General features: G+C 47.2%; 1 protein-coding gene across 2 annotated transcripts in view; it reads right to left on the bottom strand.

The window, feature by feature from the left end:
• Nucleotides 1-6,644: 6,644 nt before the first annotated feature.
• Nucleotides 6,645-23,740, bottom strand: part of BPI (bactericidal permeability increasing protein) — a 47,516-nt gene continuing 30,420 nt past the window's right edge. For both annotated transcript variants that reach the window (XM_061437561.1, XM_061437560.1), the window contains exons 9-16: nt 20,983-21,159; nt 19,912-19,971; nt 17,939-18,106; nt 16,819-16,886; nt 14,020-14,062; nt 9,933-9,996; nt 8,642-8,718; nt 6,645-7,030 (exon numbers count right to left, since the gene is read on the bottom strand). In XM_061437561.1, coding sequence (XP_061293545.1) covers nt 6,992-7,030; nt 8,642-8,718; nt 9,933-9,996; nt 14,020-14,062; nt 16,819-16,886; nt 17,939-18,106; nt 19,912-19,971; nt 20,983-21,159 — 696 coding nt within the window. In that variant the 3' untranslated portion in view covers nt 6,645-6,991. The remainder of the gene's footprint in view (nt 7,031-8,641; nt 8,719-9,932; nt 9,997-14,019; nt 14,063-16,818; nt 16,887-17,938; nt 18,107-19,911; nt 19,972-20,982; nt 21,160-23,740) is intronic.

Raw genomic sequence — 23,740 nt, 5'->3', positions numbered from 1 at the left:
GGAAATGAAAACAGAATGTTGAAGCGGTATCTGCACCCTCATGTTTATTACCCCATTATTCACAATAGCCAGGACATGGAAACAACCCAAGAGCCTGTCAGCGGCTGAACAGATAAGGAGGTTGTGGAATGCATAGATACGCCAGGGGTCTTGTTAATGCAAATTCTGATTCATTAGTTTCTTTTGGGAGCCGAGACTTTGTATTTCTAACAAGCTCCCAGGTGGCACCCATCTTGAACCGTACTTTGCAAACAAGAGACTAACTGGGATCCAAGTTCCCTCCAAGCTCAGGGATTCTACATCTCTGTTCGTTCTTTATTTTCTGAGCAGTTTTCTATGATGGTGCCTGCACTCCTGAGCACATCGACTCTAGCTGAAGAGAAGGATGTTGTGAAGACCTGCCATTCTGGATCTCTGTAGGGCACTTCAGAGTTTGATATTAATATTTATGGCAGCCTCCTCCTCCAACCTGGTTACTTGCAAATCTGTGTGTGCATGGAAACACACACACACACTTACACACATACACATGAGCCCCGAGGCATGTGGATTTACCAAAAAAGAAAAGAAATAGTAGTCAGTGACGTTCAGTTTGGTTCAAGACTGTGTCCCCTACTTAGGATGTCAGGACACCTCTGGAGCAGGAAGGCATGAAGGCACACAACTCCCCCCCAGGAAACTATAAGGAACTCAAAGACCCTCCTGTGTCTCCCTCCACCCCTTCTCTGCCTCTGCAATTGGCAGCATCTGAAATCCAATCTAGCCTCATTTCACCGGGACTTAATAGCTTTGGGGACCCTAAGGAGCTTCTGTTAAAGTGAAAATGTCTCAGCAAGAAAAAATTCTGTAATATTTGCCGGAGCTCACTTTATTGGATTCTTCTCGTGAAGTCCAGAGGGCCCTTGCTTTTACAGATGGGGAGGCTGAGACCAAGAGAGGGAAGACCGGCCACACAGTGAATCCATCACTGAACCCAGATTTCCAACCAGGCCGTGGTTCTGATTCTTGGGGTCAGGCAGCCAGCCTTGGCTCATAATTTGAAAATCATCACAAACTGGCTTTGAGCCACGCAGAGGTGGATTCAGATCTGGACATTTTAAAAATAAATGCTTATTGACTGTCAACCATATGGCAGGCATTGAGAATATACTGTGGCAAGTCAGATATAGTCCTTACGGTAGAGTGAAAATTAGTGGTTTGTTAATGTTTAATGCTGACTTTGATTACCGTTTGTCAGATCCCATAATACAGATTTCACACAGATCTGATTCTCATAACAGCTCCCCGAGGTGGTTATCACTATTTGTTGTTGTTCAGTCGCTCAGTCGCTTCTGACTCTTTGTGACCCTGTGGACTGCAGCACGCCAGGTTTCCCTGTCCATCACTATCTCCCATTATTACTATGATCCTCATTTTACAGATGAGAAGACTGAAGGACAGGGATTTAATTGCTCAAAGTCACACAGCAGATAAATAGCGGAGCAGGGACTTGAACCCATGGTGTCTGGGACCACGGCCCCTGCTTTAATCACCACATCACGAGCTTATCATTCTTCCCAACAGCCTCACGCCAAAGAGGAGGGCAAGGTTTTATCTCTACTTTACAGAGGAGGAAATAGAGGATCAGAGAGATCCATTTGGAAAAGTTGTGCAGCTCAGGACGGCTTGGGTTGACACCTCCCCTTCTCTAGGGTACCCCTGCTTCATATTTAAGTCAGAATTGCTGGAAGGAACCCCAAGAGGGCAATGCTTAACCAGAAGTGAAGCTGCTCTGATGATGAGCTTTCAGGCAGTCCAGAGAGAGCAATTCTTTTTTTTTTCCTTCCTTTCCAACACCTTTGTTGACATTCATCTCACACTCCGTAACATTCACCCATTTCAAGGGTAAGTTGAGTGGTTTTTACCGTATTCACAGGGTTGTGCAAGCACCACCACAATCTAATTTTAAAAGATTTTCAGCATCCCCCAAAGAAACCCCGTACCCATTAGCCACCACTTGGAGCGAGCAGTGCTCAGCCTGAAGGGAGAAGCTGCTCCAGTAGTGGTTTTTCAGGCAGTGTGGCAGATAATTGGGAGTGTCCTGGGGGATGCTCTTCCACCAGACCTCCAAACAACTGCCTATTTCTCAGCCATTAGCGAGACCTCCCCAGGGCACACTGAGTTCCACTCAACAGTGTTTAGATACAAGAGATAATTGCACTTATTTCTATAGATAGTGGGGACAGGGGCTGCCTGAATGTCTTGGAAAGCAGAGGGCAGGAATGGGAGCGGGCTGACCATCTCCACAGAGAGTAATGGGAGAGGAAGTGCTGGTTTTGGTGGGGGGTAAGGGGAGGCTGGGTTATGTCCCCTACTTAGCAGCTGTGCTCCCACCCCAGGCAGAGGGGTCTTTAAAAAATGTGATATGGAGCGTGTCCTTCTCTTGCTCAGAACTCTCCAACGGCTTCCCTTACTTTTTGAAACAAAATTCAGAGCCCTTCACTTCAGTTCAGTTCAGTCGCTCAGTCGTGTCCGACTCTTTGTGACCCCATGAACCACAGCATGCCAGGCCTGCCTGTCCATCACCAACTCCCGGAGTCTACCCAAATCCATGTCCATCGAGTCAGTGATGCCATCCAACCATCTCATCCTCTGTCGTCCCCTTTTCCTCCTGCCCTCAATCTTTCCCAGCATTAGGGTCTTTTCCAATGAGTCAGCTCTTCACATCAGGTGGCCAAAGTATTGGAGTTTCAGCTTCAACATCGGTCCTTCCAATGAACACCTAGGACTGATCTCTTTTAGGATGGACTGCAAGGTTGGATCTCCTTGCAGTCCAAGGGACTCTCAAGAGTCTTCTCCAAAACTACAGTTCAAAAGCATCAATTTTTCGGCGCTCAGCTTTCTTTATAGTCCAACTCTCACATCCATACACGACCACTGGAAAAACCATAACCTTGACTAGATGGACCTTTGTTGGCAAAGTAATGTCTCTGCTTTTTAATATGCTGTCTAGGTTGGTCATAACTTTCCTTCTAAGGAGTAAGTGTCTTTTAATTTCATGGCTGCAATCACCATCTGCAATGATTTTGGAACCCAGAAAAATAAAGTCTGACACTGTTTCCACTGTTTCACCATCTATTTGCCATGAAGTGATGGGACAGGACGTCGTGATCTTAGTTTTCTGAATGTTGAGCTTTTTTTTTTTTAATTTTATTTTATTTTTAAACTTTACATAATTGTATTAGTTTTGCCAAATATCAAAATGAATCCACCACAGGTATACATGTGTTCCCCATCGTGAACCTTCCCCCCTCCTCCCTCCCCATACCATCCCTCTGGGTCGTCCCAGTGCACGAGCCCCAAGCATCCAGTATCGTGCATCGAACCTGGACTGGCTTCTCATTTCATACATGATATTTTACATGTTTCAATGCCATTCTCCCAAATCTTCCCACCCTCTCCCTCTCCCACAGAGTCCATAAGACTGTTCTATACATCAGTGTCTCTAATGAGGCTCCAGTTTCATCCACCTCATTAGAACTGATTCAAATGTATTCTTTTTAATGGCTGAGTAATACTCCATTGTGTATATGTACCATAGCTTTCTTATCCATTCATCTGCTGATGGACATCTAGGTTGCTTCCGTGTCCTGGCTATTATAAACAGTGCTGCGATGAACACTGGGGTACACGTGTCTCTTTCCCTTCTGGTTTCCTCAGTGTGTATGCCCAGCAGTGGGATTACTGGATCATACGGCAGTTCTATTTCCAGTTTTTTAAGGAATCTCCACACTGTTCTCCATAGTGGCTGTACTAGTTTGCATTCCCACCAACAGTGTAAGAGGGTTCCCTTTTCTCCACACCCTCTCTAGCATTTATTATTTGTAGACTTTTGGATCGCAGCCTGAATGTTGAGCTTTAAGCCAACTTTTTCACTCTCTTCTTTCACTTTCATTAAGAGGCTCTTTAGTTCTTCTTCACTTTCTGCCATAAGGGTGGTGTCATCTCAGTATCTGAGGTTATTGATATTTCTCCTGGCAATCTTGATTCCAGCTTGTGCTTCTTCCAGCCCAGCGTTTCTCATGATGTACTCTGCATAGAAGTTAAATAAGCAGGGTGAAAATATACAGCCTTGACATACTCCTTTTCCTATTTGGAACCAACCAGTCTGTTGTTCCATGTCCAGTTCTAACTTGCTTCCTGACCTGCATACAGGCTTCTCAAGAGGCAGGTCAGGTGGTCTGGTATGTCCATGTCTTTCAGAATTTTCCAGTTTATTGTGATCCACACAGTCAAAGGCTTTGGCATAATCAATAAAGCAGAAATAGATGTTTTTCTGGAACTCTCTTGCTTTTTCCATGATCCAGCAGATGTTGGCAATTTGATCTCTGGTTCCTCTGCCTTTTCTAAAACCAGCTTGAACATCTGGAAGTTCACAGTTCCCCTATTGCTGAAGCCTGGCTTGGAGAATTTTAAGCATTACTTTACTAGCATGTGAGATGAGTGCAATTGTGTGGTAGTTTGAGCATTCTTTGGCATTGCCTTTCTTTGGGATTGGAATGAAAACTGGCCTTTTCCAGTCCTGTGGCCACTGCTGAGTTTTCCAAATTTGCTGGCATATTGAGTGCAGCACTTTCACAGCATTGTCTTTCAGGATTTGAAAGAGCTCAACTGGAATTCCATCACCTCCACTAGCTTTGTTTGTAGTGATGCTTCCTAAGGCCCACTTGACTTCACATTCCAGGATGTCTGGCTCTAGATGAGTGATCACACCATCGTGATTATCTGGGTTGTGAAGATCTTTTTTGTACAGTTCTTCTGTGTATTCTTGCCACCTCTTCTTAATATCTTTTGCTTCTGTTAGGTCCATACCATTTCTGTCCTTTATTGAGCCCTTAACAGTCTTAAAAGCCTCCTGGCCTCATCCCATGCTGTGCTCCTACTTGTCCTCTTCTTCCAACCTAACACGCTGCTTTTTTCTGTTCCTATACGGTGCTTCCATTAAGTGTAAATAGAAAAAGGTGCACCTTCTTGGGGGATATATTAGAGAAAGGATTTTGTTCCTTCAGCCTGGTGTCTTTTTACAGTGCACGACCTAGGCCCCCGAGCCCAGGAGTCCTGCCTTTAACATGCCACGCCCCAAACAGTCAAGATTTGGACATCTGGGAGGAGTGGAAAGAGCCTGGGCTCTGATGGCAGAAAGGGCAGGGATCCCAGCTCTGCCACTTGCCAGATGTGTAAGCTGGGACATGACTCAATCGAAAAGGATTGAACAGGTCCCACTCTGGGGGATGGAAAGTGTTGTGAGGATTAAATGAAATCATTAGTGTGCTGTGCTTGATCAATATCCCTCCCTTCCGCTGTGTGGCCCCAGAGTGTCTACCTCTATTAACGGAGAATCAATGCTGTTAGCAGAAGCATGTACATTTTTCTTTTTAAATTAAAAAAAAAAAAACCAGAAAAACCTTTTATCTGCTTTTTTTCCAGTACAAATGCTTCTTTCTGTTTTTACTACCATCAGCCTGGAAGAAGTCTGCATGACAACAGACTCCTAATTTGTTCCCGCCCCCTTCTACTCTTGCCTTTCCAGTGCTTTCAGAAGTCACAACTTTATAACTAAATCTGGTCATGTCATGCTAAACCCTGCTACCTGTGTCAAACTCTTCCTCATCCTTCTGGTCTCAGACCAAATGTCAGCAGCTAAGGAGGACCGCTTTATCACTTTCAAGTTAGAATCCATCTAATGGCCTAAGACCGCCACACCTGGTGTCCCACAGCAGAAAATGGCCCATGGTTTCCAAGAAATTCACCAAGAGTCCAAGGATGGTCCGGGCTGGTGACCTTGCTTTCTCACCAGCCTGGAGAGTCATGCGTGCATGCCAAGTCGCTTCAGTCATGTCTGACTCTTTGTGACCCCATGGACTGTAGCCCGTCAGGCTCTTTTTCGGTCCATGGGATTCTCCGGGTAATAATACTGAAGTGGGCTGCCATGCCCTCCTCCAGGGAGCCTTCCCCACCCAGGACGACTCCCGCATTGGCAGGCGGGTTCTTTACCACTAGCACCACCTAGGTATCCCCATCTGGAGAGTCATGGGGAAATGTTAATTTTAGCTGAGGATGTGATGGACTAAAAACTCCAATGGCGTCTGTCTCCTAGCCTAGTGTTCTGCTTTAGGCACAACGGCTGGGCAGAAAGCATGGACTAAGGGAGCCATCAAGGTGGAGCCCAAGTATGGAGCAGAGAGAACAGTCTGTGGGGGCTAGCTGCTCAACAGCGTCACCATGTGGCGGTGAGAAGAGCAGCAGTCGCAGTAAATACACAGGACGGTGGACTGTGAGGAATCACTGCTCAACAGCGACACCATCTTGCAGTGGCAGGAACAACACCCCAATGAACAGACTACGGACCGCGGCCTGACATTAGAAAGCAAGACGCACTCCTTTTGGACTAAGTAAATCCCAATTATTCTTGGGCAGTGTGGAATGAGGGGTGTCCTCAAAAAGGGACAGTGGGGCTTTCTGCTCAGGAAGGCATGTGGGAGCTCAAAAGGTTTATTAGAGAACTAAAAAGAGATGATTGTATCTTGGCCACACCAGGTACAGGCAATAAATGAATGAATGAACATAAAACAAGAAGAAACAACATGATCACCAGAATTTCAAAGAAAAAAAAAGGTTTTTTTTTGTTTGTTTTTTTTTAATGTAGTATGAAGCACAGAGAGAAATATTGTGATTACCACTGAAATGCAATTCTTGGAGGAAATGTCCCTGCAGCCTTAGCCCTTGGAAGAAACAATTCCTAAAATACACACCTCTCAGTTTTCCAAAAGACCAAGTTTCATGTTTGGATCATTTCTGAATCTGAGTTCAGAGAAGTTTGCAAGAGTCTCTGAGTCCTGAGCTAGAGAGGGAAGCCTAGAGAGGGGGCAGCCTGTGCCCCAGGGGCGTGTCAGGAACGGGTGCTGACAACCCTGCACCTCCTGATTGACAGCCCCCGGCACCCATGGGGTCTTCAGCTGTAGTGGACATCTGCACCGAACAGCAGGAAATCCTGGGGGAGAGATGAGAACGCCGTCATCTGCCGGAACAGTATCCCTCATTTGTGAGGGTGGGAATGCTGGGGTTTTTAGAAGAAAACTTTGGGAGCTTGCCTGCTGGGAAAGAGAGAGCCTCTCTGCTGACAGAAAGGCAAGAGTGAGTTGGGGCAGGGGGCTGGCATCCCACCCCTACGGTCTGCACATTAGCGGCTGCCCATGCCCGAGAATCTGTCAGCAGTTTCCCTGGCAGCTGTTTTCCGCTCAGACGTGGAGACCCCCGGGCTGCCGTGAAGGCCTTCATTTGTCATCCCTGCCTCTTGGCAGCTCCAGGGAGCCCTCCTTGCCATCAAGGCTACAAAACCACTTCTCTTTTGCTCCTTCCTGCCCTTCACTCAAGAATGTTCAGAAAGGAATTCAGTTGTGCCCAGGGGGTCATTTTTTATTTTAAGGATGAACTGGGTTAGATGTGGGGGATGTGGGGGATGTGTTTCCTCTGCTCACTCAATTTACTTCTCTATTGTCTCTTAGCCCTGGGAGTTCTCCAGTTAGGTTGAAAGAACTGGGGACTGGTGGACTGGATGTTGGGGGTGAGGGAGAGTGAGGAATCTGGGTGGGGGTTTCCCATGAGGGTCATCAGAAAGCCCTGGACTGAGGTAAGGAATGCAAGAGTGGGTGATGGCTTCCTTGTAGAGTTATCAGCTCTTTAGGACATAGTGGGTGTAAGGAGCTTTAGAGTGGAGACACTGAAGAAGCCAGTATGTGTACTTTGGGCACATAGAAGAGACTGGAACCTCAGCCGGGTCACACGGAGATGACTGTTGTGCTTATGCTGATGAAAGTGACCAGGGAGGAACTTCTTTGGTGGCCCAGTGGCTGAAACTCCATGCTGGTCAGGGAAATAGATCCCACATGTCGTAACTAAAGAGTTCACACGAAGCAACTAAAGATCCTGCATACCGCAACTAAGACCCAGTGCAGCCAAATGAATAAATATTAAGAAAAAGAAGACGACAGTGACCAGGGAAAGCAATTGTGGGGGAAGGGCAGAGGCCGGGGCAGGAACCCTGGAGAACTCTCTCTGGGAGGGGAAGAAGGAACCAGTAAAGGAGACCAAATAACACAGTGAGAGGTGGCTGGAAAACCTGGAGAGGGAATCGTCAAAGCTAAGAGAAGAAAGTGTTCCAAGGATGGGGAAAATAGTGTCAGATGCTGTTGGGGTCAGACCAGGGAAAAGGGAAGAGAAGGCTGTCCATTCCGGTGTCTTAATCTGCCAGACACTGACCAAGGGCCTGGAAGGATGCTGGATGCAAAGGAAGGCATGCGTCACATATCTGTCAAATATTTAAATGCATCCACCTTATAAAGGAAGCTTGGGGCCACTAAGTGAGTTCCATTTCTACCAAGTATTGTGTGGGAGTGGTACAAGTCAGGGGTTAAAAACCGGGACCTGGCTTTGACTTTGGACTTCATTTAATGGCGGTGTGGCGTCCCTGAGTCTTATCCTCTCTTCTGTTTAGCAACATACCCTGTGGGAGTGTTGGAAGGGTCGACAGCGCTTGATCCAGAGCTGGAGGAAGGTGGCTATCGAAGTAGGAGATTTGGCGAAGGAGACCCTGGGGACTCACCTGGTAAGGCTGAAGGGTCAGGTTGAAGAGCTCAATGTAGGCGGGCAGCGGGAGAGGGAAGCCTTTCTGTAGCTTCTCTGCATTGGAGGTTAAGGCAGAGGTTAAGGTGAAGGTACCACCTCTGATGGGAGGGGCCGGGGGAGGGAGAGGGTGGGGCCGGGACTCAGGCAGCCAGTCCGCAGCCTCCCTGGACCCTCTGGGAAGAAACCTAGGCAGGAAGAGGCCGCCCAGAGTCTCCTCTTCTCTCTCCTCCACTAACCTCCGGACACTGCGGACACAGGAATTCCGGCCCCCTCAGCCCCAAGACCGCCCGCCCGAGGGTACCAGCAGTGCTGGTGCACCCCTGGCCCGAGTGACAGCCGGGGCAACTGCTTGCTGGGGCGTGGAGGCCTGGAGACACCTGACGGATATGCACATGTAGCCCCTCGATGTTTCGGATGAAACCAGAAATGGGTGGTAGCCAGGACCAGCTCCCCCATCCCACCACACTCTGGCATGGAACTCTGGAGAATTCTAAGCTCCAGCCTAGTCCCTCAGGTCATTATGAAGCTGCACTTGTGAAGGCAGGAGGAGAAGCCAGAGTCTATATGTAACAATTCGTTGTCTTCATTTATAATTTCTAAGTGGCCTAAATCAGGGGTCCCCAACCTCCGGTGATGTGAGGTGGAGCCGATGTAACAATAATAGAAATAAAGTGCACAATAAAAGTAATGCGCGTGAATCATTCTGAAACCATCCTCTCCCACCCCGTGCATGGAAAAACTGTCTTCCATGAAACCAGTCCCTGGTACCCAAAAGGGTGGGGGCCGCCGGCCTAAATGTTCTCATCGTAGGGTGGGTGGGCCTCTATTTGCACCCTTGCACCCGGCTCTGCAAAGGTCAGGGGTTTCACCAGTGAGTGAGCTGAGTGGAAGTGTTGTTAGCCCAGGTTAGCCCTTCTTCCTTAGCCCTTCTCTCTTGGAAAAAGACCAAAGATTCTGGCTTCAGAGCTGGGATCGAATTCCAGCTTCATCTCTTACCTTCTCTGGGACCTGAGAACCACTCATTCTCTGATCTCCCATTTCCTCCCATGAAAACTGGAGGTATTATTCTCCGTCTCAATGGACGGTCTCACAGTTCACGAAGGAGGAACTCAACCCTTTTCCCCTCCCTTTTCTGGGCCAGGTGTCACTTGAGGTTCATTTGAGGAGACCACCTCCAGCCTCCACACCGGGGGCCCGATAACCCATGGCTCTAAGATCCACCCCCCTCACTGGGACTGAAAATCACTCCTTTCTCTAAAACTCCTTACTGTTAATCACGGGAAGCACGATGGTGGGCATAACGTAGTTGATGACAGACTGCAGCGACTCAACCTGGGGATCGGGAGGACAGGACCCACGTCAGGGCACTGGGGCATCAGCCGTCCTCCGTCACCCGCCCTCCCACCCAGAACAACCTCAGGAAGAACCGCTGAGAGACAGACCAAGGGGTGACCTGGAAACACTGCAGCTCAAGGTCACCAAAGCACTCTTTTGCTTTAAAGGTTCCAGATGCAAACCACATTCTAGACTTGTAGGGGGTGAGGCGGAAGCAAGGAAGGTCATCACAGAGCACTGAAATGTGAAAACTTTTGTGCAAGAACATGCACTCTCTCAGGCTAGGGGGGCAAATTCATTCAACCTTTCAGAGGGCTATTTGGTGATGCTCATCAGAAGCCTTAACAATGTGTGTGCCAGGTGGGCCAGCAAACATGCCTCCAAGGCATTTATCCTAAAGAAATGAGGTAGTGCAATAAATAGAACCAAAATGATAAAAGCAACCTGCAGGTCCAGCAATTGTGGAATCATCTGGGGGGTGGCCGGTAGGGGGCGGGCGGGCATGGTAGCACTTGGATAATAAGAGATACTATGTAACTATTTAGGGCTTCCCTGGTGGCTTAGATGGTAAACAATCTGCCTGCGATGCAGAAGGTTCAGGTTAGATCCCTGTGTCAGGAAGATCCCTTGGAAAAGGGAATGGCTACCCACTCTAGTACTCTGGCCTAGAGAATTCCACAGACAGAGGAGCCTGGTCCATGGGGTTACAAAGAGTCAGACACCACTGAGCAACTAAAACTTTCACTTTTCATGTGTAATTATTAACAATGATCTGGCAGAAATATAGCATCAGGGACTCAATGGACATGACTTTGGGCAAACTCTGAGAGATAGTGGAAGACAGAGGAGCCTACAGTCCATGGGGTAGAAAAGTACTGGACACGACTTAGTGACTGAACCCACAACAACAACAGAAATATATTGGGTTGGCCAAAAAATTCATTTGGGTTTTTCCATAACATCTTACAGTAAAGCCTGAACAAACTTTTTGGCCCACCCGAGAATTATCAACATAGACTTTTTTGTGATCTATTTTTGAGTTTAAAAAAAGCAGGCTAATGTATAACTAATTCACTTTGCTCTACAGCAGAAACTAACACAACACTGTAAATAAACTGCACTCCAATAAAAATTTAAAAAAAAGAAAAATCAGGTTACAGAAACCACGTAATTCCATCCTGTTATTAAACATGCATCGAAAAAAGTCAGGAAGGATATACACCAAATTATTAAGTAAGTGGTGAAAACAGGAGTGATTTTTATGTTTTGTTTTGCAAATCTGTAGGTTCTGACTGTTCTATAATGTACATGTTTTGCTTTTGCAGTAATAAAAAAATTCAAAAATAACGTAACACCTTCAAGATGATGGCCTGTAGTGGTGACATTTACAACCTGTCAATATGTACATTTTTGTTTCTGGAACAATTGAGTTTCCTTCCCCGGGCTGTAATTCCTGGGGCTCATCAAACGTGGTGCCCTTCTTCCCATGAATCTGGGAACTTTAAATTTTTATTTTCTGCAGAAGCAGAAGTTAGTTATCGACTGAGTCCAGCTGCTGCCAGGAGAGCCCTGGCATCAGTAAATCCATGAAAATACAATGAGGTTGCTTTGGGTCTTTCTGTTTGTTGTAATCTTATCAGATGGGAACGGCTGGCTGGATTTCCATCGGATTTGGAGGGGATGTTGGGACTGACTTCAGGGTTGGGTGATGGGGCTGCATTTCAGAGATCTAAGGAAATATTCTCCAGAGGTTTGGCAAGAGGCTCTCTGGCAGATTCCGGCCGTGAGCAGTAAGACACTGTGGGCAGAATTAGCATCTTTTAATAGAGAAGGAAACAACCCACTCCAGTATTGTTGCCTGGAAAATCCCATAGACAGAGCAGCCTGGTGGGGTCGCTTAGAGTCAAACAGGACAGGACTTAGCAACTAAATAACAGCAACAGTGGAAGTCACAAGAGCAAGGCTCATTCAGGTCGGCTGTTGAAGAGCATCTGACCTGCTGTTTACAAGGGCAGCTCCCCATCAGGGCCAGAAGGTATGGTAGGAGGAGAAGGAGCAGTGAACCTCCTGTTTTTAAAAATAGATTTTGGGGGGATGTGGACCATTTTTAAGGCCTTTATTGGATTCGTTACAATATTGCTTCTGCTTTATATTTTGTTCTGCTTTGTTTTGGCTGTGAGGCACCTGAGATCTTAGCTCCCCGACCAGAAACTGAACCCGCATCCCCTGTATTGGAAGGTGAAGCTGTAACCACTGGACGGACCGCCTGGGAACTCCCAGTGGTGAGTCTATTTGATGACAATGATTCCATGTAGTGGAATCATCTCTGTGGGCTGGCGAGATACCTGTCATCTCCCTCCCATCTGCCCTACCGTTCATTCACTTAGCTGCTCAAGTCAAAAATCTGGGAGTCATTCTTCATTGCCTTTCCCCCGCACCATGCACAGAAAATCTCTCACCAAGTTCTAATTCTGCTTCCAAAGTTTGTCTCCCATCTGCCATCTTTCTCTTCCTTCCTGGCCTCGTCCCAGCCTCCATCATCTCTCACGTGGACAATGCACCAGCCTCCCCAAGACAAGGATCCTTATGCTCTGACTCATCCCCCATAGTCCATTCCCCTCATTTCTGCAGGGGCATCTTTTATAAAGTGGAAATGGATCATGTCCCTCCCTGCATGAAACAGTTCGCTGGCTTCTCACTGCCCTCTGAACACAAGCTACTCTAGCCTAGAAGGCTCAGGGTGGGCCCACCCCTGCCTGCCCGCCTGCCTCTCTCTGCCCCCAACTTCTCATCTTGTTTCTCCAGCCACACTGCTTGCCCCCACTGCCCAAACAAGCCAAGCGGTTCACCACAGGGCCTTCGCTCATGCTGCTCCCTCTGCCTGCCACACCTTCACCTTGTGGGCTCCTTCAGCCCAAATATCACCTCCCCAGAGAGGCTTCTCCTGATCACAGGCTCTAACTGTTAACCTGCCCCATCACTTTCTACCCCACCTCCACTTAGTTTTTCAAAGCATTGATCTTGACCAAAATGATCTTCATTTCTCATTGTCTGTTTCTCCCCTACAATGGAAGCTCTAGAGGAGTTGTTTTCTTTTCTAACTCATCAGCACATCCCCATCCGTGGAACAGGGCCTGCCACATAGTAGGTACTCAAGAAGGTAATTCACTTGTTCATTCAACACACATCTGTTGAGCAGATTCTCTGTACCTGATTGTGTACAATTAATCCCATTTAAAACTCACTGCACTAACTCAGGCAGAAATTATTATCCTTGATTTGTAGGGAAGGTATGAAATTTGTTGAGTGGAAGTGACTTGCTCAGGGCCCATAGTTAGTAGATTTGGAGCTGCAATTCTAGCTCAGGTCTCTGTGCCTGCAATTGTGTGTGTGTGTGTGTGTGTGCGTGTGTTCGTGCACGCGCTCAGTCATGTCCGATTCTTTGTGACCCTATGGACTGTAACCCACCTGGTCCTCTGTCCATGGAATTTCCCAGGCAAGAATATTGGAGTGGGTTGCCATTTCCTCCTCCAGGGGATCTTCCCAACCCAGAGGTCAGCACCCTATCTCCTGTGTTTCCTTAGTATAGGAAAAAGCATAGTATATGTAGAGTTCCCTTCTATCTGTGGTTTCAAGCAACCCCAAGGTCTTGGAATATATCTGCTGTGAATAAGGGGGACTACTGTATTCAGTTAAGCTGTTCAAGAGGAAATAAAGATTTCATCACACAATTCATTGTGACAAAACCCTAGACTATCCCACTTTGCTCAAAGGCAGTATGACAGTATATATCTTTTATGATGCTACGTCTCCAAATGTACTTGTCTCTACTTGGTCGTAGAGACATGGAAGGCAGTTGTACACAAAACCCACAGTGCTCCTCCCCTCATTATTTCACATGCAAATTATATGCAAACTAATCAGTAGTCTGTTGAAATGATGTTATGAGCCCAGGTGGCCCTCAGGACAGTTATCTCAAGATCAGAGGAAGGAAGGAGCCACCAAGGGCCTCAGACTCACCGAGAAGGGGCCGATGTCTGAGTGCTTCAGTTCCAGGAGCAGCCTGTGAGAAGGGGAGGGGAAAGTTGAGACCACCATTTGCCTGACCCATATTAGAATTCAGTTACTGGGGAGAAGGGCTTCCCAGATGGGGCTAGTGGTAAAGAACCTGTGTGCCAGTGCAGGAGACATAAGAGATGGGTTTGATCCCTGGGTTGGGAAGATCCCCTGGAGGAGGGCATGGCAACCCACTCCAGGATTCTTGCCTGGAGAATCTCCTGACAGAGGACCCTGGGTTGACAGAGTCAGACACAACCGAAGCAACTTAGCACAGCATTGAGGAGAAGGGACACTCACTGGTGGGTGTTGTCTGCTCTTCCCATCCTGTATCCATTCCTCCTTCCTCTGGTGACAGCTCCCTGATTTTTTCTTTGGGACAGTCATCTGTTCCCTACATTGTTAATTCTGGGTTCTGGGGTGGGCTGGCCAAAGGGCAGAGTCTACCTCCGCTGCCATGGTGATTGCTTCGAGAATTGACCACTAACCCATGCTGGTCCAAGGACTTCTGCTGGAAATATTGGGAGTGAGGTATTCTCTTTTCTCCAGCAAAATTAGCTGGTGACCATTTTTGCCACCACTCGGTGACAGCCTGCTGGGAAATGAAGCCAGTATTGGGGAGAGCAGAGCCAAGAAGAGAGTCAGAGCCCTAAGGATATCATTGGAGCACCTGGATCTACCTGTGTCTGAAACCCTCAGACTTTGAATAATTTGAGCCCATAAACAATCCCCTGAAACGAGTCGCCAGTCCAGGTTCGATGCACAATACTGGATGCTTGGGGCTGGTGCACTGGGACGACCCAGAGGGATGGTATGGGGAGGGGGAGGGAGGAGGGTTCAGGATGGGGAACACATGTATACCTGTGGTGGATTCATTTTGATATATGGCAAAACCAATACAATATTGTAAAGTTAAATAAAAATAAAATCCCCTATTTATGGACTTCATGACATCTTAACAATGATCCAGGAGAAAGGTAAATAAATGGCTATTTAATGAATCCCTTTTATTCACTATGTTGGATGCTATATCCTACTGAATTCCTGTAACACCCAAGAGGCAAGGGCCATCACACTCCCATTTTACAGATGATGTCCTTGACAATCAGAGAAGACAAGCAATCTGCCCAAGGGCACGCAGTTAACAATCAGCCAAGTAGAATTTCAACCAGGTCTCCCTGATGCCAAAGCTTCTGTTGTCTCCAGTACCCTGCAAAGCTTGAAAACTCTTGCCCCGTGGAGTCTCACCACCCCCTATTCCTGTATATTTTAGGAAGTCTGTGCTCAGCCATCACCCAGCTGTATTTTCTCCAGCTCCTCTACTTGAGAGGCCCACAGGTGTTTCCAGGAAAATGAAATCCACATGTTTCCAAAGCAGTAACACTTGTCAAAATGATGCCAGGAGAAATAAGCAGCATGCAAACCTCTGGAGCCAAGCTCAAGGTTAAGAAGGACAGCTCTGTGCCAGAGAGAAGGCAGAAACAGACAGGAATGTGGGTCAAGACTCAATTTAAGCAGAGTGAAAGTGAAGAAGAGGTAGACGCCAGGTTGGAATTCGGGGGTCATCACGTCTGCTCTGCTCATCTCCCTCTCTCTCCCTCTTGCCTCCTTTGGTGTCTTTCTGTCTCTCTGACGGTCTCCCTATTACTGTGTCTCTGCATGCATCTGTCTGTCTTGCTCTACTTTCTTTCTCAGTGTCTCTCCCTGCCTTACTGTGTCTCTCTGTGTTTCCCCATCTCTTTCTGTCTCTCCCCCATTTCTGTATTGCTCTTCTGTGTGCCCCTCTGTCTTTCTCTCTTCCTCTTGCTTGTTGAGCACTTATTATATCCTTCAAAGCGTTCTAAACATCACAACACATATTAATACAATGATTACGGCTGGCAAAGAACAGTAGTAATTGGACTTATTTTACCAGCCAGGGAAAACGGCTGAAGTCTGAAGAGTTCTGTGCTTGCCAAAGGTGAGCCGCACTTGAAAGGCAGCCGCCTCAGCCTCCGAGCCCATGTTCCTAACCCCCACCTCCTCTGCTGGGATTCAAACCCAGGCACGGGTTCCAGAATCTCCTGGCAGGAGGTGGCTGATGAAGCCCCAAGGATGGGGTGTGAAGAAGTTGAAGTGGGTTTCCAAATGTCAAGGAAGGCCAGGGACGTGGGGTGGCTGGAGGCTGGAGCAGATTTATCAACTGGCACTGCCCAGTCATGAATGGACTAGGATAGGGGCGTGACCTGGGATGTGGGGGTTTCAGTGCTAAAGCTGGGTCACTGCAGCCAAGCCGAGATGGCTGATCACCCTATGACGGGTGGTCTTGGGTGGGTCACTTCATCTTTGAGCACCAGTTTCACTATCTGCAAAATGGGGATATTGTACGTACTGTGCTCTGTCTGAGGTTTAAATGGGATGAATGAACACGAAAGCTTGGAACTTGGTAAGGTCATTGTGAACTCACAGGCACCAAGATTGGATGGGAAGGACTTCTCCAGTGGTCCAGTGGATAAGAATCTGTCTGCCAATGCAGGGGACATGAGTTTGATCTCCGGTCCAGGGAGATTCCACATGCCATGGGACAACTACTGAGCCTGAGCTCGAGCCACAACTACTGATTCACATGCCCTAGAGTCTGTGCTCCCAACAAGAGAAGCCCGAACACCGCAACTAGAGAGTAGCCCATGCTTGCCGCAATTAGAGAAAGCACACTCGCAGCAACAAAGCCAAAAAAAGAATGGATGGGCAGTCCCCTCCTCCCATGCCCATCGCCCCACTTACTTGTCCAATCTGAGCTCTCCAATAAGTCTGTTGGACTTGGCACCAACAACCACAGAAAGGTTCAAGTTCTGCAAAGCAACAAGCCAGGGAGTGAAGTCCACTGACCCAGAATCCTGGGGCTCTGCAAAGCCTCCAAGACCAGAAGGTCTGCTTCACGAAGACCCAGCAGAAGAGCCCACATTGCTGGGTCAGACCCACAGAACCCACAGAAGGGAGGAGTCTTCCTTTCGTCAACTTTGTGCTTGTTATGAGTCCTGGACTGTCAAACAATTACCATTTTTCTCCCCTTGCTTCTGGGACCAGTTCAGATTCGCAGGCCACTCCCATGGGCTGTAGGAGACAGGCTGTGAGGTAGGTGTCCAGGCCAGCTCTATTTCACATTCATTCATTGAGTCATTCAACAAATGAGGTTCCCAACCTCAGCTTTCCTGTCCACTGTCTGTGTGACCTTGGGCGACCCCCTCAGAACCCACTGAATCTGCAAAGTGAGGAAAATGGGTCTCAACTTGAGGCTGGACAGACCTGAGTACCTGCTGTTGGGGAGAGTCTGGCCCTCACCTCCAGTGGCCAGAGTGGGTGTCACCAATATTTGTGGAGTGACAGAGTGATCAGATGAATGAATGTACAAGTCAACAATGGGATGAAAACTTAAATAAGTGAAGGATTAAATGCACAAAGGAAGGAATAAATAAAGATAGGCATGGATGAATACATGATTAATGAATGAATGAACAAATACACAAAGGAATGATCCATTGAACAAAGATATAATAAATGAATAATGGAATAAATGCATGTATGAACCAGCAAAGATACAGTAGATTTCAAGTTAGCAGTTGAATGAATAATTGAATGACTAAATAAATGAATGAACAAACCCACAGGTGCATAATTGAATGGCCAAAGATATGCATGAACAGATTGGAAATAGTATACCTATTTCAAGCCAACCACAGAATGAATAATGGAATGAATGAAGAAATCAGAAGACAGTGGCTCTGGACACACACAATGCAGGTTTGAGTCTGGGTAGGCTTTACGCCAGTCCCCCTGGCTCTCAGGGCAGTGCTCTGAGCCCTGTCCAGGGCTGCCTGTCTGCTCAGACCTGGGATCAGCTTACCATCTCAAGCAGGAAGAGGGGGTCCAAGGAGGAGTTTGGGAGGATGGCAAAGGCCTGGGTGTCCAGGACAAAGATGAGGTCAAGGCCGCTGGGCTTCATGGTGAGTTTCGGAGGCAAAGAGGCCCAGATGAAGAGCTGCATCTGCATGTCAGGGAACATCTTGGCCACCTGCAACCCACAGGGGACGACCAACAAAAGAGGCCATTGATTAAAAAGTGTCTAAATCCTATCTTGTCCTGGTCCTGCAGAAGCACTTCCAATGTCTTCCCACTGTTGTTTTTTGGCAGTGCTGGATCTTCAATGCTGCAGGAACTACTCTCCTCTGGTTGTGGTGAGTCGGGGCTACTCCTCTTTGTGATGCACAGACTTCTCATTACAGTGGCTTCTCTTGTTGCAGAGCACAGGCTCAAGGGCACACGGGCTTCAGTACTGTGGCTCCCTGGCTCGACAGCACAGGCTCAATAGTTGTGGCGCACGGACTGAGCTGCTCCGTGGCGTGTAGGGTCTTCCCAGATCAGGGATCACTGAACCTGTGTCTCTTCCATTGGCAGGCAGATTCTTTGCCACTGAGTCACCAGGGAAGCCTCCCCATTGCTTTCAGAATAAATTGTAAAGACTGTATAATTCAGCACCTGGCACCCTGCCAGCCTCACCCCATGCCCACCCCCTCCATCGCTTCTACCACTTGCCCTCTAACTCCACCCACAAGGGACTTCTTTTCCTCAAATGTGACTTGCTGTCTTTGTATACATCAACTCAATTAATCAATTGCAGCTTTATGAGGTGAAGTTGTTATTACTGCATTTTATGTATGAGAATACTGAGATACAGGCAGAACATGCTCAGGAACATAAAACTAGTAAGTAAGGACCAGAGTTCAAACCCAGATAGATCCCAGGAAGAGATTTATAATTCAAAACATCTTTTTGGATGGAATAAAAGTATCCTGAAATTAACTAAAAAAATTGCACTCTACTCTCTTTCTGTCTAAAACTCCTTGCATTCTCTGTTCCCTCTCCCTGAGTGTTGATCCTGTATTCCTCCTTAGCTTGGCTCTTTCCCTTCCTTCAAGTCTAGAGAGCAGTGGTGGGTTCAAGGAGGATCAAAGGAGAGCTTTGACAACACCCCCATCTCAGCTAGCCTGCAGTCCTCCTCCAGGTAAACTCACAGTCTGAGTAAAAAGAATGCAATTGCTATGCAAATTAAGTTTCCCTTTCCCTTTCCCTGATCCCTCTACGCGTTGCAGCTCCTCCATACCAGTACTGCCTATATATAAATTTCTGGAAGTGTCACCATTAAAGAGGCTATTATGGACTGAATGTTTGTGTCCCGCCTGCTCAGCAAATTCATATACTTAAGCCCTAACCCCCAGCATGGGCATTCCAGGTGGCTCCGAGGTAGAGAATCTGTCTGCCAAAGCAGGAGCTGCAGGAGACACAGGTTTGATCCCTAGATTGGGAAGATCCCCTGGAAGAGGAAATGGCAACCCGCTCCAGTAGTCTTGCCTGGGAAATCTCATGGACAGAGGAGCCTGGAGGGCTACAATCCATGGAGTTGCAAAGAATATGACACAATTGAATGACTAACACTTTCACTTTTTCACTTATCACAGTCTGTTTTCTTTATTGTTTCGGGTGTCTGAACAATAATTTTCTCTCTCTCCACTGGACGGGAGCTCCAGGAGGGCTGGGATATGATCTGTTTTGCTGGATGCCCTGCACAGGGCCCCAGAAATGCAGTGGGCACTCAGAAACTATTTGTTGAATGGATGCGCCCTCAGGATCTACTCACACCTGGTCACATGAGTGCTTGGGGCCTTTCTCCGCACTGGGGATGAGCTGCACAAAGCTGTGTCCACAGGCTCAGGCTGGGTTGCCTCTTGATCTGGACAGGGGCAGCTCTCAGCAGAGCTGTTCTCAGCTCCCCCCAGGCCTCCTCACGAGATGACTAAAGGGGAACAAGTCCTTTCTCACCTGGGGTATCAGGATTCCAAAGAATTTGGTTGTCAGGCGGAACTTGGATTCCTTTGGAATCTGTAGCGAGGGAGGAAGAGAAAAGGATCTTGGAAGATTATGTTATAGATTGGGGGGCAAATTCTATATGAGGGGTGAGAGAATGAACACATAAACAAACCGTGGCCAGATCATGTATGACCGAAGAATGCTGACCCAGAATGGTCAGTGACTGCCAGCTTCCCTAACACTGGAAAAATCAAATATGCTTTTCAAACCAATCACATAAGATGTCTGGCTTCTGTTAGTCCCGCCTCCAGCTTGCCCACACCAACAACCTCTGTAAGAGCCTACCCAGCCCTTTCCCTTTATTTAATATAAAGCGTTCCCACCCTTCGCCCCCCCCCCCACCGTGTGCCTTTGAGTCTGCCAAAGGCAAGAGTTCTCATTGGGATGGTCTTTGTTTATCTCCACAGGGGGACAAGTCAGAGCTCAGCATCTCTTTGATACCTCTACAGAGGGGGAGGATCTGGCATCTCTTCTGAGAGCAGCAGAGGAGGAACCCCGTGTGGCTGGTGAGCAGGGTGGGTCCTGTTGCCCCTAGACTCTGGGGAGGATGGTCATTTGCTCATTCTATAGATGGGCAAACCGAGGCCCAGAGCAGGACTCAGCCACAGATACGGACACAAAGACATGGAGGATGATGACCATAATGTTGATATGATGGTAAGACTGGATTACAGACAGACACACAGCAGGGACACGGTCAATGTTAGCTGTTATCATTAGGATGCAGGGGACTTCCTCCACACTCATAAGCCTGTGCTGGGGCTGCCCAAGTAATCATATCTCATTCAACCTTCCTTACACCCTTTGGAGGAAGATACTATTATTGGTGTTTTACAGATGAGGTTCTTAGAGGCTGAATAACCAACCTAAGGTCACCAGGATGGAAAAGAGGGGATCTGGGGTTTGAACTCAGGTCTGGCTGACTCCAGAGTTCAGAACTCGATGTTCCTGGCTGTGAACCAAGACTCAGAACCAGACCATCTACTGCACTCTCTTCCCACATTCACTCCCATTTGGCCTTACCATGTCGTCTCTGAGGGTCAGATTCAGGGTTCCAGCCTTCTGATACACGAACCCGGCCGTGTTGAAAAAATACTCAGAGATGCCCAGGTACACCATGCGGTCGTGGTCTGAGGGAAAGGCCAGCGCTGGCGGGGCAAAGGGCGGGGGGCTGCGGTGGGCCAGACTGAAAAACTCCCCCTGCGGGCAGAGGCAGTAGAGTGAGCCTGGGCATCCTTCAAGAATTACAATTCAATGTCTCCATTCCAGGAAAAAAATGCGCTAAGGATACTAATCATGGATTCACAGAGGAGAAAGCCATGGCCTGAGACTAACAACAGCATTGCATGCCTCCTTGTGCTAATTTCTAAGTGCTTCTCCACCAAGGCTGTGTGGTAGACGAGATCACCCGCATTTTACAAGACAGGATGCTGGTTTCCCAGGTGGCTCAGTGGTAACGAATCTGCCTGCCAATGCAGGAGATGCAGGTTTGATTCCTGGGTTGGGAAGATTCCCCTGGAGAAGGAAATGGCAACCCACTCCAGTATTCTTGCCCGGAAAATTCCATGGAGGAGTCTGGTGAGCTACAGTCCACGAGGTCACAAAGAATCGGACACAACTGAGTGAGTGAGCACACAAACACACTCTGAGGCTTGGGAAGGTGAAGTGGCTTGCCCAAGCTCACTTAAAAGGGTGAGTGCCAGAGTCAGTGATTGAACCCAGACATCTGGATTCTGGCAAGCACATTCCTAACCATGCCATGGTCTCTGCCTCAACCTTGCAAATAAGTGCAGAAATTCTCCTAAAAGAACAAGGAGAATTCTGTTTGTTTTCACTTATCAAATTAGCAAAATATTCAAGAGAGAGGTAAATTGTTTTAAACGTATGTGTATTTTAAACTGATACTATCCAGTTTTTGGTGAGAGTATTCATGGGCTCCTGGGGAATATGTTTACATTTCTGAAGAGCAATTTGGCTACGCATTGCAAAAAACAGATCATTCACTTAGCTGAAAAACAATAATGTTGCGTTATAAAATAGCAAATTGTTGATGGATACATATGTTAGAATACCATTTATGTAAATTGTGCTTTAGTCACTAAGTCGTGTCTGGCTCTTTGTGACCCCATGTACTATAATCCACCAGGCTTCTCTGTCCATGGGATTCTCCAGGCAAGAATATTGGAGTGGGTTGCCATTTCCTTCTCCAGGGAATCTTCCCGACCCAGGGATTGAACCCGGGTCTCCTGCATTGCACGCAGATTCTTTACCGACTGAGCTATGAGGGAAGCCATTTATGTAAAATTAAAGGCCTAGAAAACATACTATATAAGAATTATTGACACCAGAGATAGATAGCAAAAGTATAAAAAGTCAGGCGAGGACACACAGGGACATCATCCACGTGATTCCCTGCGGGGTAGAGGGTCCCCAAGGGGGCCTCAGCTATTTACTTCTACAGTATTTCATCTCAAGAAATATTAAAGGTAAATACGACAAAGTAGTAACACTTCTAAAATCTGGGTAGTGGGTATGTGATAATGTGTAATATTCTCTGTACTTTCGGATCATTATTTGCCGTTAATGACCATGACACCCATCTTATAGAGTAAATATCATAAGCAACTCTTAAAAATAGCTGCAAAAAAGACAAAAAATAAAAATAACGGGTGGACTTATGTACCAACCAGGAACCATCTCTAATATATATCACTAGGTGAGAAAAGAAAGTGAAGAACAATGCAAACAGATTCTCAGTAAAACTAGATGGGCTTTCGTGTAAGTGTATATGAATGCTCAGGACCAGATTAATACCTGCCATGGCTGACAGCTATCACCTCTGGGCAGGAACCCCGAGTGGGGGTGGGGGGGGGGCCAGTAAACAGGACATTCTCATTCGCTAGGGATAATCAGGTATTGTTTTAATCCTTTGTTCCATCTTATCACTTAGATTTTTTTACAAGTATGCTATTTGGTCCAGCAATTTCACTTCCAGAAAGTAATCAAAGATGGGCAGAGACACAGCTACAAGGATACTCATGGCAGTTCTGGTTACACTGGTGGAAAAAATGGAAAGAGCTCAGACATCCCAAGAGGGGGCACTGTCTACGTAGCTTATCACAAGCTATCCACTCAAAGACCCAAGAGCCAGTGAAGGGACTAGGGGAGGACATTTCACTGATGGATGTATACCTTGCACCGTTCTGGTTTTAAAAGTTGTAAAACATGACTTGTATACATATATATGTTTATATATGTTGTTTCTGTGTGTATTTGTTTCCAGGCCTACATGTGTGTATTTTTGTTTCTGCCTCTTTTACATGTGTGCATGTGTGTGTGTGATTTTCTGTGTCTAAGCAGAGGAAAGGATTGGCGGGTTGGAGAAGTGTAATTTGTGTGTCAACATACAGGCCTCAGTCATATTATTAGGGTAATTTCTCTTTCCTTCTCCCCTTCTTTCCTCCCTATTTATTTCTTCTGCTCCTATGTGGTTTCTACATTTTCTTCCAGACTTTAAATGTGTTTTAGAGAAAACAAGCAAAAATAGTAAACAGACACACCAGTTGTGGAGGGATTGAGGTACATCCGGAGGGGATTCAGAAAGTGGGACTTATTCCAGCTGAGATGGGGGACGGCTGCTTGGGGAGTGACATCCCAGCCCAGACCCACTAGAGGATAAGAAGAAGATGGCTGGGAAGAGGAGGGGAAGGAGGAGAGGGGAGTCCAGGCAGAGGGAATGGACAGGATGAAGGCCCTAAGGCGGAAATTAGCTGGAAGTGTT

The sequence above is a fragment of the Bos javanicus genome, chromosome 13 (assembly GCF_032452875.1).
Source record: "Bos javanicus breed banteng chromosome 13, ARS-OSU_banteng_1.0, whole genome shotgun sequence".
NCBI classification, from domain to species: Eukaryota; Metazoa; Chordata; class Mammalia; order Artiodactyla; family Bovidae; genus Bos; species Bos javanicus.
The sequence above is the reverse complement of the archived record's forward strand: the minus strand, read 5'-3'. Positions and strand labels throughout refer to the sequence as shown.